We start from the raw sequence: 15,471 nt of genomic DNA, 5'->3' as shown, positions 1-15,471 counted from the left end.
CAGGACATCAATAAAATAGTCAGTGTGACGTCATGAATGTAATGTCATGAAGCTATTAATACTTTTTGTGTGCAAATATATCAAAAATAAAGACTTTATTCAACAATTTCTTTTCTTTCATGTAGTCCGAATACTTTATTCAGAGTATTCTCGTAGCGCCATACAATTACAGCTGACATGGACTATTTTAACAATGTCTGTACTACCTTTCTAAACCTTGAATGTGTCACATGTGTCTATGCAGGGTCAGAAAGCTCTCAGAATTCATCAAAAATATCTTAATTTGTGTTTCGAAGATGAACAAAGGTTTTACGTGTTTGGAATGACATGAGGGTGAGTAATTAATGACAGAATTTTCATTTTCGGCTGAACTATCCCTTTAATTGATTACATAAGACATGACATTACTTCAATTCCATCCTATTAAACACACACACACACACAAAAATTAAAGATTGTGATACAATATAAAGCAATTCTGGTAACAAACCAGACATCCCCCCCCCCCCCAATTCTTTCTTTCTCCCCTAATGTATTGTCAAAATTAATTTTACATGCAAAAAAAGAATTTCACATGCAAATCAGTTTGCAAGAATAAAAGTCTTAATAGCCATTAGGTCTGTTAAAGGTCTGACTAAACTGGTAATCAGAAATTATCTGAAATGATCAGAATAATCAGAATCAGAAATTATTTTATTTTTTAAATAAAAAACTAAAAAGAAAAATGAAAGTGAACAAGCTATTCTTTTTAATAGTCATCAAAGTCGCTAAATACCGGTAAATTTACTCTAAATTTCACCAAGATGATTACTCACTACAAACTCCCACAGATCAAGTTTTAATGTCACTTTAAGTCTTATTTTGATGTAACAAAGCGGTTATATTTAAGTGCGAGTGTGAGCTGTTTACTTACTGTTTTAAATTAGTCTTCCCATTAACGCATTACATTGTTCACTCAGACTGATTCGCAACAGCAGAATGCGCACAAACACAGGAGGCGGGATTTACTGCATGAACCAATCACAGCTGAACATAACCATAACCAATCATATCACGATGGAGCCACTGCCTCCTCTCATGTGACTTTTCCTCATTCATTCTCAGTTACCCCTCACCAAACTCACCGAACACTTCAGGGGATCTGTTAAAACGCAGGGGTTCAGGGGAGGCAAGAAAGACGGAGTCCTGCTATAACTTTATCTGCTGGTGTTGACAATGTTTCTTTAAAAACAAGTGATTTCTACACTTTTTAATGTTAGATTGTGTAATACTGGCCAATATTCTGATGTATATGAATCAGTATATGAGAGTTTGTATGAATATACTCTGAGTTCAAAGGGAAAATACAAAGTTTCTGGCTGTCGAGCACCAATCATCTCACAATGACACATTAGATGTGGTCAAAGTAAGGTGCTGTCACACGTTTTGCGTAAGTGTGAACCATTTCTCGTCACAGATTTTACAGGTTTTTCACACAAATTCACATGTGACCAACAGAATATTGGTTGCTTTGAAAGTGATTTCTGTTTAAGCTGTGCTTTGTGTAACACTACACTATTGACAGCAGACAATGCACCTTTTATGTCAGCAAAATTTTGCTGAACCGCTTCTTTCATTATTACATTATTTTTCTAATAATAAATGAAGTGCTCCCACACACCTATCATTTAGTCCCTAAACTGCAGATTCTGTCATATTTGCTGATTCCCTAAAAATGTAAATTGTAGACATTTTAAAGCAAATTACTCAAATTGCCTGACCGTAAAACCTTGCAACAGTTGAGCAAAACACAGGTCAACAAACATTCTATTTTGCACTACATATACAAAATGATTATATTTTATGCTGTGATTTATAGTCATTTCGATCGCTTGTACCCGACACTCATACTAAACAAATCAGTCGCCTACGGTATTCCACATTAGCACAGGCCTTCATCAGCATGTATTAGCAAAGCATACTACATATTACCATCTGTGTGTTTTCCGCATGGCCTCAGCGGTCTGTGGGCATGTTGGGCAGGGTGCCAGAGGTGAAACAGGAAGGAGATGTGTTCTTGGAAGAGACTGAGACAGTGTTGGCTTCCAGACCTCTGAAATTCCTCTTTGTAGATGAAGCGCCCTTTTGCACTCTTGTTTATTTCCCCCAACTTCCATTTATAGAGACCAGAAAAAAAACAAGGAAGGCAGCGCCTGGACTAGTAATCTCAGATGTGCCATCAAAAAGTTGGTTCATAATCAACCGTGAGATGCTAACTAATGGGATCCACCGCACACTGATGTTTCTTTAAGGGCATAAAAGTGGGGCATGGAGCCCGGAGCTCAACGGCCTTGAAGATTTTACATTTACAGCAAGAAAACAAGTAGTGGAAAACGCCGGAACGAAAGTCAAATGGACGGTTCGGTGTTCCCGCACAGTCACAGAAACATAAGATAATAAGTAAGGCTCTGTGTACACACCACGGGGACAGGAAGCAGGGGTGGATTCAGCTAGGTGCTGTGACGCTAACACCACAATATGCTGTTGCTACAGCATTACTGCCGCCTACTCAGATAGACAGCATGCACACAGGTTAGAGCTGACAGGGAAACTCTCCAACTACTGTAAATCACACTTTGTCCCAGTAGCTCAGGCGAGGGATGCAGCCAAGCTTGACTAGCCAGCCACCCAGAAAGACAGGGAGAGAGAGAATATGAGGGGGTGTGTGAGAGAGTGGAGGAGGTATGTGTGCGGCTGGGGGGGTTGAAGAAAAGGGATGGCTTTTTTACAGTGATACCGGGTTGACAGCAGCTTGGCAGTGGCGCCCACGGCACTGCCTGCTTGGATCCAAGCCTGTCACTCAAGACAAGGGCACTAATCAGGATTGGTCCCGGTTTCTTCCTGAAGAATGGGGGTGGCAGTTTTGCAGCCATTAGAGCTGGAGAGGAGAGTGGGGGATAGAGCGGTGGCACAGCAGGAGAGGCTAACCTCATTTGCATGCAGGTCTTGGAGGAGAGGGAGCTGATTCCTTTTCCAATCTCCATGTTAAACGGTGGCCGGGGCGGCCGATGGTTAGCGCCGCATTGTTCGCTCCTAGTGCTCTTTGTCACGCTGATAGCCATCTCGCTTTTGCGAAGGTAAAGACGTACGGGCGAGATAACGCCGACGGCACCCACGTATGACTGAAAACGTGCCGTGTCAGAGGAGTAAACGAGAATAGTTGTTCACCTCTCCCCTTTCGTTCGCTTCACGTCAGTGTAACCAGGTGCTTCTAATTCAACCCTACAGTATCTGGGTGACAAATGATTGCAAAAAATATGATCACTATGACAACCGTAACTGTGCCTTTGGAGAGCACGCCGAGCCAACATTTTGTGCCTAACCTTAGCGCTTCGTTTAAGAGTCTCTGCATAGACGACGACTAAACGACTACAAGGGTAAACTGTGCCCGCTGAAATACGAGTGTGACTTACAGCTGTGGGGGACTGAGAGAGGAACGAAAAAACAGTCCGCTGCGAGTGCCAAATGGGGACGTCTTTATCGAGAGTATTTGGGATAATCTATAAAACCGTAATGAAGATATGCATAAAGATCTTCAGCTGAGCAAACAGCAGAGTTATAGTCTGAATCAACACAGTGCTCTAAAACAATTCACTCCAGCAACAATACAGCAAATCAATAGTGGCGCATAAAATGAGATTAACCATAGCTGATAAATGCGATATTATACATTTTAGATTTTAGAACGGGAACACAAGTAACCGGAAATAGAATAAGCTTAAACAGTAAAATAATGCTTAATAGAAATATTAAAAAAAACAACAACAAAATGACTAAAATTTCAACTAAAAATTAAAAATGAATTGAAGATATAATAATACACATTATAATATTATATAAACAATACAAGAACCATTGAAACACACACATGAATAGGGTTGCAGGAATAATTATGGCAAATAGCCAATAAATGGCCAATATAATATTTTGCATACATAAATTTAAAAAATACTAAACACTAAAATCAACCACTTCAATGTTTAATTTTGGTATCACTTTATTATTATGTACAGTCAGTCAGTCAGATCTCTGACCAAAATATTTACTAGTACCTCTGAGATTGTAAGTTAATATTTAATGAATTTAAAAACACATTATTTCAACATTTTTATGATTTATTTTTTAAGTTTTCATCAACTTACAAACACCAGTTGGAAAAACAGAAAATGGATATTCATTATGGGATTTTCTAAAGATTAAATTTAGCCGAGTTTTTAAGATTAACTTTAAGTTAGTGTTAGATGAAAAGGCAATATAAGTGCAAAAAAAAAAATATATATATATATAGCATGCACAACTCAATATACAATATGGATATTGATACATTTTAAAAGATCTCTTTGAAATTAAGTATAAATGAAAAATTTCAACTAAAAAAAAACTTTTTTTAATTGTTTCACTTTGCAACTAAGGGAAATAAAATAAGTTCAAGTTTTAAGTTAAGTACTAAAATGATTAACACTTAAAAACAGTAAATTAAAGCTTAATAGAAATATTAAAAACACATAACAAAATGACTAAAACTTAAACTAAAAATGAAAAAATGAATTTAAAATATAATATCATATAAATAAAACAAGAAACACTGAAACACACACAAATAGAGTTGCAGGGATAATTAAGGTCAATAGACAATAAAAATGGGCAATATAGTATTTACATTAATAAATGTAAAATAAATAAATTAATTAAATCAACCTTTCAAAATCAACATGTTTGTCAGTCAAATCTCTCCGACAAAAAATATTTACTTGTACCCCCTGAGAATGTACGTTAATATTTCAAAAATTTAACAACATACTATATTTCAACATTTAATGATTAAAAGGTTTAATCAATTTACAAACCCCAGCTGATGTACAGTATGATTTGCTAAAGATTATATTTAGCTTTTAAATTAAGATTAATTTCAAATAAGCTTTAAATAGCAGAAAAGGTTATCCAAGTGAAAAAAAAAAAAGCATTTTTGACATTTCAATATATTGTATGGGTTGATATTGATACTTAAAAAAAATACAAATAAATATTAAGAATTTAAACTTAAAAAAAAAAAAAAAAACTTTTTTAATAAATGTTCCCTTGGCAACTAAGTGAAATAAAATAAGTTTTAAGTTAAGTTTAAATACTAAAATTACTAAAACTAAAAAGGCTAAATTAAAGCTAAATAAAACTAAACAAAAACAGCCAAAATAAATAAATAAATAAATAAATAATAAATATTTTAAATATTAATAAGATACAATAGTATATACACACTAAGCAAAAACCAAAAAACAAATGCCAAGAGCACATACAATTACTAAAACCTAAAATAAATTAATACAATTAACTCCACAATAGTATATAAATAATACTAAAATAACACTGTACCACCCGTTTCGGGGTTGTATATATTATGCATCCTTACATAACAATGCTTTGACTTATCTAACATTTTATCATCATACTAAATAGAATTTATATATAGTTATTATTTTAGATCTTTTTAACTCTTTTAGTTTATTCAGTCTAATTTATTTTGCATAGTCATGCAGTCATGTGTTGTTTTTATTTAGCACTATTGTCCTGGAGGAATGTTGTTTAGTTTCAGTGAGTACAAGCTGTATATGGTTGAAATGATAATTACCTTTGAGGCTACCATGCCAGTGACAAACTGTTGTACCCGTAAACATCCAATTTTTCCACTTTTTCCTAACAGTGTACAAACCAGTAACCCAGATTTTTAGCCACCATGGTTGTCCAGTCCAGTCACTCAGAGCATAGTGTGTGTAACAAGGTTTAAAGAACAGATAATTCCTTAGCCTCCAACCAAAATACAGGTAGACTACCCAGACCAATACTAAACAGCTACCGACCTCGTCGTAACAACTAAACATGAATACCGCAGCTTTGCATCAAGGTCGGGAGTAATCAAACATACTGAGAAGTCATCTGCAAATGCGAAGGACATTTTTTACACGAGGGGCTGAGCAGGTCTCAGACACTCACCTACGTTTTAAGCCTCGTAAATCAGCATAAGACATAGTGACAATAGCTTTCACAGAGATGACTTCACATCATGAATATAATATCTCGCCTTTGTAAAGCAGCCAAACACCTCTACACTTGCCGATGATATACCGTTTCCCTTGGAGGCTGTCAATACCTCAGGGTGCCACTACTCTGTGTCTGTTTCCTTCCTGGCACTTTTAATCTTCTCAGCTATAAAACAGCCCCGTCTCCAGAAAAACCCTTGGAGCACAGCTGCTAGTCCGCTAGTTAAACTCATTAACATGCTTATGTTCTCCGCTCTGGACAGTGTAGTCTATCTCAGAGACGTGATGGAGGCAAAGCTAGACTTCGTTTTGGCAAATACCCAAATTTCAAACCCTCATTAAGCATTTTTTCTTGGGATTTGGAAGAAATCAAATTTGACTGCGTTTGGGTTATATATTAAAGACGCTTTTCGCATTTGACCCAGGTGTACCGAGCTCAATGAAATCCAACAAGCGTGTAAATATAACCGGTTCCGTTCTGAAACTACATCGATGTCCCGATGTCTCTTGATGCTAATGATGACAATGATAGTAATTACCATCATTATTATTGTTGTGTAATTACTATGATTATGATCGCCGCATAATTGTGAGAGTAAACTGTCCAGTTGAATCAAACTTTTTTTGTCAAACGTTTTTGGCGATACTTTGTTGGTGTGGAATCAGCCTCCCCAATCACAACACGAAAAACAAAAAAACATCAAGTAGCCATAATGACAACAGAACTGATTGGGACTGGGGACAATCTATTAAAGCTGCACGCATTTAATAATAGTAGCCATCTGGAGTCCATTTCAAGGTGGAGAAAGAAAACAAAAACAATCCATTCCATTCCATTCGGTTTGAAAAGAAACCGGTGTAACCTACCTCATGGCTTTAAGGAACTTTTACTCAAAAGGTCAAAATTTTGGCTGCAAATGAATTCAAATAATCAATGACTAAAAACAGCAAAAAAGCTGTTTATAGTCTGTATACACTGTGTGATTCAAAATGAATAAATTGCACTTTATTCTGTCCGTTCCACTGCACGTGGAGCACGCTTGGGGCTCAAACTCAGCACAGTTCGCAGCTTGTGTGCTCTTCACACAAAGAAATGAGAAATGAGTCTTCAAGACTTCAAAGTTTCTGTGTCAGTGAAGAAATAAGAGAAAAATAAATTGCTATTATCATATATTAAAGTATAAAATTTCAAATTCAAGTTTGCAATATCATAAAAGTTTATTATTATTAGAAATGTTCATGTTATAATAGTAATATATCTTTCCCAATATTAGACAAAAACATTGTTTTTATTTAGTGAACAATTTTTTTAGATTTTGGGATTATTTGGCTTATAATGTGTTCAAACTAGTGAAAAAAAAACATTCAAAATACAGTTTATTTTATTGCATTTTATCAATTTGCATCTGTAGATTTTAATTACAATGCATAAGACAGAAATGATTTTTTTCAAAATTAATTAGAAATCTCCACTTACACCAAAATTTCCAGTTTTATTCCTATCTATATTCTGAAGGTTTTTACAGAGGGGTTTTGTTCAAACTTATATATAATTTGTCTGTTTTTATACAACATTTTATTCCTAAATTAATTATCCATGATGATTTTTTTCCCTAGCTGTTGACAGTATTTTCTGATTTATCAAGTGATATAAAGAGACACAAATTTGTAATATGTCAAATAAATCAAATAAGATTTTTTATTATTATTTGTCTTCATCTAATGTTTATATTTCTGTTTGGGAAATGTATGCAAATTAGTGTATATTTAATTGTAGTTATTAATGTATTCAATAAACTGGGGACATATAGTGTCCAACTGTTAATTTTATTAACCTGGAGTCCTTTGCAACATAATATAATTTAATATACACTGCCAGTCAAAAGTTTTTGAACAGTAAGATTTTTAATGTTTTTAAAGAAGTCACTTCTGCTCACCAAGACTGCATTTATTTATTCCAAAAAACACAGCAAAAACAGTAATATTGTGAAATATTTTTACTGTTTAAAATAACTGCTTTCTATCTGATTATATTTTAAAATGTAATTTATTCCTGTGATCACAGCTACATTTTCAGCATCATTACTCCAGTATTCAGTATCACATGATCCTTTAGAAAATATCTAATATGCTGATTTGCTGTTCAAGAAACATTTTGCATTATTATTATAATTATCAATATTGAAGAGTCAAGTACATTTTTGTCAGGATTCTTTGATGAATAGGAAGATCCAAAGATCAGCATTTATCGGAATTAAAAAGCTTTTGTAAAAGCTTTTATTTAGCAAAGATGCTTTAAATTGATCAAAAGTGATGATAAAGACATTTATAATGTTATAAAAGATTTCTATTTCAGACAAATGCAGTTCTTCTGAACTTTCTATTCATCAAAGAAACCTGAAAATATTCTACTCAGCTGTTTTCAACATAATAGAAATAATGAATGTTTTTTGAGCAGCAAATCAGCACATTAGAATAGTTTCTGATGAAATGTAGATTTGATCTCAGGCATAAATTACATTTTAAAACATGTTCAAATAGAAAACACTTATTTTAAATAGTAAAAATATTTCAAAATTTTGCTGTTATTTCTGTACTTTGGATCAAATAAATGCAGGCTTGGTGAGCAAAAAAAGACTTCTTACTTAATCTTCTGTTCAAAAACTTTTGACTGGTCCTTAATATCTAAGCAGCAGCAACATATGGGAGTTTTTTTCATGTTTTCCAGTATTGTACCAAAAAGTCTATGACTCTATAGTGATTAGGCACCGCTCAGACAACCGGCTCCAAAAGCGTGTGGCCTTGAACCACAGTGAGCAAGACGGCAGGTCGAGTACAGAGGAGTCACGCGCCAGCCAAGCAGCCGCCATTCAGATGAATGAGAATGGTAACATATAGCTTTCTCCAGGTATTATTGACCTCCCCACATCCAAGGCCTCCTCTAAAAAATGACGATTCAAATGCAGTTTTAAAAACTGACAGTGGCTTGCCTCTTCTCATTCCCTGTCAAGTGAACAGACTGCTCTTTGATTCTGCCCAGTAAGCCTCATCTCATCTTAAGACAGACCCAGAGTACTGACTCATAAATCAAATCACAGTTTGGCATAGCTCTGCAGCCGGGGTCTGCGTCAGACCTGTCTGTTCGATCCCTTGTGCGGTGTGGCCCAGTGTTAGCAGCCTGTTAAAGGTTTGTCCTGGAGGGGATGGATGCACTTGTGTGGTACAACAACACAGGAAAGCGCCTGGAGCTCTCCAGCAGCTCCCCCCACCCTTTCCCCAGCTGAACCAGCGAGCTGTTCCTTATGAACCACTGCCAACAGAATGCCTGCTATGAGCTGGTTATTACTCAGTGCTGGGCCGCCACTAGCCAAAGGGCTGCTCTCCGAGCTGTAGATCTCCATGTTGTGACTTGTCAACATGCGGAAAATCGTTACCCAGCTCAGGCACTTTTATTCCGTACAGGATTTGATTGAGACTTGGGTGGGTGAAACATTGTGTTCAGACTTTATTTTTTTTTTTTCATTGAGGCTGTAGTGCTTCATGAAACATATGGACACAAGGTGTGTCCTATAGTTAAGAAAAAAATATTACCAAGTGAGCATGTTGATTAACTACAGGCTTAGAATGATCGATGGTTCAGAGCACAACAGTAAGTGTTGTTTTTTTCCCCACTAAAGAGTTTATTTGCAAAGATAACTCGTTAACAGGTAATGTTTTTAACCATTTTTAAAAATTCCAATTAATCTCAATCAAACTGCAGCTGGGTAATTTTAATATAAAGTAAAAATAAATAAAAAAATACTGCTAACTAACACAATAAAAACATGATAATAATTAAAAAAAAAAAAAAAAACATGATTTTTGAAAATGTAAAAAAAACAGTTATCTTTTTTTTTTTTTTGCAAATAAACTCTTCGTATTTTAAAATGTCATTTTTAGTATCATTACTCCAGTCTTTAGTGTCACATGATCCTTCAGAAATCATTCTAATATGCTGATTTGCTGCTCAAGAATTATTTGTTATTATTACCAGCTGAAAATAGCGTAAAATAGCGTAGAAAATGATTTTCTAACACGCATTTTATTGGTGCATTAAAATTGTTTATTTTAAAAATATACATTTTATTTAGTAATATTTAGCAAAAGAAATTCTCTTTCAGAAAATGTAGTTTTTTCTAACTCTTATTTATCAAAAAATCATGGTTTCCAAAAAAAATAACAAGCAACACAAATATTTTCAACATTAATAATAATCTGAAATGTTTCTTGAGTGGCAAATCAGCATATTAGACTGATTTCTGAAGGATCATGTGACACTGAAGCTGAAAATTCAGCTTTGAACAGAAATAAATTATTTTTTAAAATATATTCAATTAAAAAAAAACTCATTTAAATTGCAATAATATTTTCACAATATTATTGTATTTTTGATCAAATAAATGAAAATAAAATAAAAAACATAGAAAAACAAAACAAAACAAACAAAAAAACAGCATTTACTTAAAAATATATATATATATATATATATTTTTGTATTTCAGTTTGATGCATCCTTGCTGAATAAAACTTAACTTCTTTAAAAAGAAGAAAAAGAACAAGACCCCTTACTTTTGAACAGGTTTTAAAAACAAATGAATGTCAAATAAATATTACAGGTTAAGATTTTTAATATTTATCTTTAAATAATTTTAAATATTATTATACATTTTTCACACATTTAAATTGGATTTAAAAGAAGGAAATATTTCAATAACATCTGGATGACGATGATTATAATAATAAATAATAATAATAATAATAATAGCTGTATAATAATTATAGAGTTAATATGATTACCCAATAAACACCAAGAATTACTAAACTTAAAATTACTACTGATGATTATAAAAATGGAGTGACTTGTAATTTTAAACCCATTTTTACTGACACTATGAAGACAACCCAAATCATTCTTATAATTTAGTCAAAACCTCATTTGTTACCCTGGACCACAAAACCAGTCACAAGTCGCATGGGTATATTTGTAGCAATAGCCAACAATACACTGTATGGGTCAAAATGATCAATTTTTCCCAAAAATCATTAGGATATGTTCCATGAAGATATGTAAATTTCCTACCATAAATATATCGAAACCCTCAGATTGCAGATTTTCAAATAGTTGTATCTCGGGCTAATATTGTCATATCCTAACAAACCATACATCAATGGAATTATTTATTCAGTTTTCAGATGATGTATAAAACTCAATTTTTTAAAAAATTGACCCTTATGACTGGGTTTGTGGTCCAGGGTCACATTTGTGTTAAGCCACTTAGATCATTTTACTTGGTTTTAAAAGATGACAAGAAAAGTTCACAACCAAATGTTACAGAAAAGCAAATGTTTACATCTGCAAGGTGTCAAAATGCACATGCAATCTCACCATCCCATCATTACTGTTGAGCCCTGAGCTTGGCTTCAAGACTGTTTGTCTGATTCAGTGCTTTCACAGGCGAAAGCAGGCTACTACGTGGCTTATCATTTTAAAGATGCACCTTCTTTAATAATACATTACACATGATGAGCCTAGTCCGTTACAATCATCGAGCCGTACAAAAATTGTCTTAATTATGTCACCGCAGTGCCTTTGACTGAGCACTCACGGCTAGACTACACCTGTGATGAAAGCCAAGCGATCCAGCTAGCCAAATTAATCTAAATGTTCTGGTTCAGTATGCCTGGCTGAAGCCCCTTTCTGTGTAAGCACTTGTTCAGGAGAGCATCCACCACCCTTCCCCTGCCCTTTAATTCATTTCTGAGAGGAAAGCCTGTGTATCATTATTCGCTTGAGCTCAAATGGGCAGACACCGGCGAGAGAGCCTGATCAAGTTGGTGGGGCAGGGGGAAGAAAGAAGAGGAGGAGGAGAGGGAGGAGGGGGTATTCTTGGCAGATTTTCCCTACAAATCAGATGCCAAGAGCGAAATGGAAACCTCCCCTCATTTTCCTTTCCCCTTAATCCAATGTTTTCAAGCCCAAGCCCAGCCAAGGTCATTATAATCATAGATGAGTGGAAAGGAGCCAGTGACCCACCATTACGGTAAGGTGGAGAGCCACCCAGTCGCACACACACTCTGCCGTCGGACTGTAATGGAGAGCCGAAATCCGCGCAATGCTCCAATTCCTCCATTTGCAAATGCAGATAACCTTAAAGATCATGTGTGTATAATGGAAACGGCCGGTTCCCATAGGGAGACATTTTAGCTGATGGCAAAGGTCAGGGTGAAAGAATGATACGGGCTATGTACTTGCACAAAATGGAGGCCTGCGAGTGAGACAAAGAACAGCAGAAAAGGAGAAAAAGAGCTAACCTCGGTCGACCCCTACACCTCGGAGTGGAAATCTGAGAAAAACAGCTTAACGAGACAGGAACGTTTTAACCTAGGCTCCCTTTCCGCGATTAATTTACTGGAAGTTTGCTGAACTGTGACCTGCGGTTTGAACAAAATGTAGGAAAACTGGAAAAAGAAGTGTGCAACAGGCCGCGGTTTTGTAATCCATGTGGTTTTCATTGTAGCACTCAAGCCAAAGGTCATATTTAACTGTCAAGAAGATCATCTGACTGTATCAGGGCCTTAATGCCCTCTTGCATGTCTTGACCCATGCACACCGTGACGCAAGCGCTCCTGAACTCAGCTATGTATTCTCGAGAAAAGGAAGTGAAAGATACACTTGCAAACGGATACGCCATAGCCTTTAGCAGATGCCTGGCAAATTACTTTCTGCAAACAAACAGTTGCAGCGCACAAATTCCACCGTCCTAGTCTCGTATTTTTAACTTTTCAAGGCAGCATACAGTAATCAAATAAATTTAGATCAACAATTGTGCTTGTCATCTGCCCATCCGCTCACAGGTGTCAAAGCACAATGACCACAAACGGAACGTAATGAAACGTGACATCACTCCTCCACGGGTGCATGAGAGCGACACCAAACTTCAGACGAGCTTTTGCTGACTGGGTGATTTTGATACGAGGCAAATGGCAGCTGATATGTTGCAGTTCTTAAACAAACATGACTGAAATACAGTGATTAAAGTTATGAAAATTAGCATGGTTTATATACCATAGCCTGAGTTTTTGTTAATGCATAACTTTTTATGTTTAGTTAATAAGTTATGCATGCTTAATAAGTTTAGTTATAATGATAAAGTATTGGGGTTTACATACCATATCCTGAGCTACAATGTAATTATACATTTAAGTACTGCGTAATAACAGTTAACGACATGTACTTACTATATGGTTAGGGTTGCTTGCATGCAATTATGCAAAATGTATTGTTGTTACTATAGTAAATAAATATAAGGTGTAACAAGTTTTCCTCACTGTTGACTTTTCTCAAACATCCAAATAATGTCATAAAAACTAAACCCACAAAACATGTCATTTGCTTTATTTTAAAGTCAAATCAAAGTGGTTCTAACTTGAAGAAAAATCGAGTTAGACGCGAGTAGGACCGACTGTGACAAGTTCAGTGGATGTAAACAAACACGTCTGGGATTATGAAGAAACACACTGTAGAACACAAGGAGAAAATTCCAGAGAGCAGCGACAGAGAGTGTGTCAGACTTTCAAAGAAAGTCCCAAAAGGCGCCGTTTCGCTTTTGAACGGCAACACGCACAAAGATGCATTATGAGCGCTTGCTTTCGTGCACTTAAAGCGCCACCGTGCCACATTTCGCCAGTTCCTCTGATCGATGTTTTCCACACTCTACAGCGTGTCCCCTCTAGCGGCCGGCACACGCAAGTGCAGCCCGTTATTAGCGAGCTGATAAAAGCACAATGTTAACATCCAGCTACACAGGGTCAAATGAACAAATTTCGCGATTAGTAATTCCAAGCGCAAGCCGTGCAAAGCAGCGGAAGGCGTACGATTTCCGTCGGCCGAACGCGAGACGGCGAGAGCGAAGCGCGTTTTGCCTTTTGTGCGTTATTGATCGCAGATTGTCTGCAATGAATGGCTGCATGAGGCAGGAAAAAACCCTGAACTTCAGGTGACCGACCATGGCTTTGACACAGGCAGCCTGCAGACATGAACCCCACTGAACTGGGAGGGGTGGAAGAAAATACCTCAGCTTAAAAAAATCCCGCTCGCCAAACGAAAGAAAAAGTCGCGCACACATACACACAGAGAGACACTCGACCGCGGAAGGCGGAAAGTTGTACGAACGTGTTTTCGGACGCGTTTTCAAGTTGCGGGCTGCTGCTCGATAGCGCCGGAGCTAAGTAAAGGCAGGGGCACGGATGGAAGGCTGAGTCTGGCTCTCAGTCTGATCCGACTGACCCTTCATTTTATTGCGGCCAGATCCTCAGATCCTCCCCTTTCCCTTCCGCGCGTCTCTGCCTCGCTCGCACGGACACATATAAGAAAAGACGCGCGACCATAAGCGCCAAATAAGCGGCGATAACGCGAGCTTTACTGGCCGCAACCTTTAGGCGGAACGGGACCTTTATCGATTATCTGCAATTAAAGGCACCGCTAGTGCGCTCGCTCGCTCCGCTAGCCCCCTCATCGCCAACATGGCTGCCTAGCACAGACCTAAAAAAGGAGAAATAACCTCCGCCGTGCCTTTGTCTGTTTCACCTCTTTAACCCTAAACTACTGCGCAAAACACACGGAGACGCGCTAAAATCGCGGCGAACGAGAAAACGACTTACGTGAAGGCAGGCGCTTGGGTTGCTCCTGTTTCCTCCTTGGCATTTTCCCCCTTTTATCACATTCTCCTTCTTGTTTAGGGATAAGAAGAAAAAAGGTCTTTTCCCATTGAAATTTTGCGAGGGAGCCTGATGGCAGGGACTTGTCGTGCACCTGGCTGTCCTCGGTTAAGTGTATTGTTGGGAACAGGGAAGAGTAGAGGAGGAGGTGCTGTTGTTGTTGCCGTGTCTTGACTATGGCTGCTCTCTGTAAGTGTGTGTCTCCGAGCCCCTAACTAACACTAATGCAGGGATCAAAGGGCAGCAACAGCAGAGCACACACACACACACACACGCATACACACACACACTCGCGCGCACACACACACACACACTCACTCGCTCGCTCGCTCGCACACAGAGAGAGGAGCTCGCCCGACAGAGCAACGAGAAAGGGACAAGGTGCCCCCAAGCTTTCAGGGTGTATACTTGACTGACCACGAAGCATTTTTTTTTTTTTTCATATAGAAAATGGATTCTGACTAATGCGTATTTAAATAGCTTAGGGGGGAAAAATCACCAAAAACGTTTTTTAAAAAACATAACGTAATGATAAAAAGGTGCAATGGGTTTAAAATGAATAATAATAATAATAATACAAAATTACAGTCACAAATACGTATTTTTTCACAAATGCTTTTTTGAAATGCTTCAATGAATC

The 15,471-nt window shown here is 36.9% G+C and overlaps 1 protein-coding gene across 4 annotated transcripts in view; it reads right to left on the bottom strand.

The window, feature by feature from the left end:
* znf827 (zinc finger protein 827) overlaps positions 1-15,195 on the bottom strand; it is a 93,720-nt gene extending 78,525 nt beyond the window's left edge. For all 4 annotated transcript variants that reach the window (XM_051119780.1, XM_051120571.1, XM_051122138.1 and 1 more), the window contains exon 1: positions 14,775-15,195. In XM_051119780.1, coding sequence (XP_050975737.1) covers positions 14,775-14,817 — 43 coding nt within the window. In that variant the 5' untranslated portion in view covers positions 14,818-15,195. The remainder of the gene's footprint in view (positions 1-14,774) is intronic.
* Positions 15,196-15,471: the final 276 nt, after the last annotated feature.

This window comes from Labeo rohita, chromosome 1, assembly GCF_022985175.1.
Source record: "Labeo rohita strain BAU-BD-2019 chromosome 1, IGBB_LRoh.1.0, whole genome shotgun sequence".
NCBI classification, from domain to species: domain Eukaryota; kingdom Metazoa; phylum Chordata; class Actinopteri; order Cypriniformes; family Cyprinidae; genus Labeo; species Labeo rohita.
The sequence above is the reverse complement of the archived record's forward strand: the minus strand, read 5'-3'. Positions and strand labels throughout refer to the sequence as shown.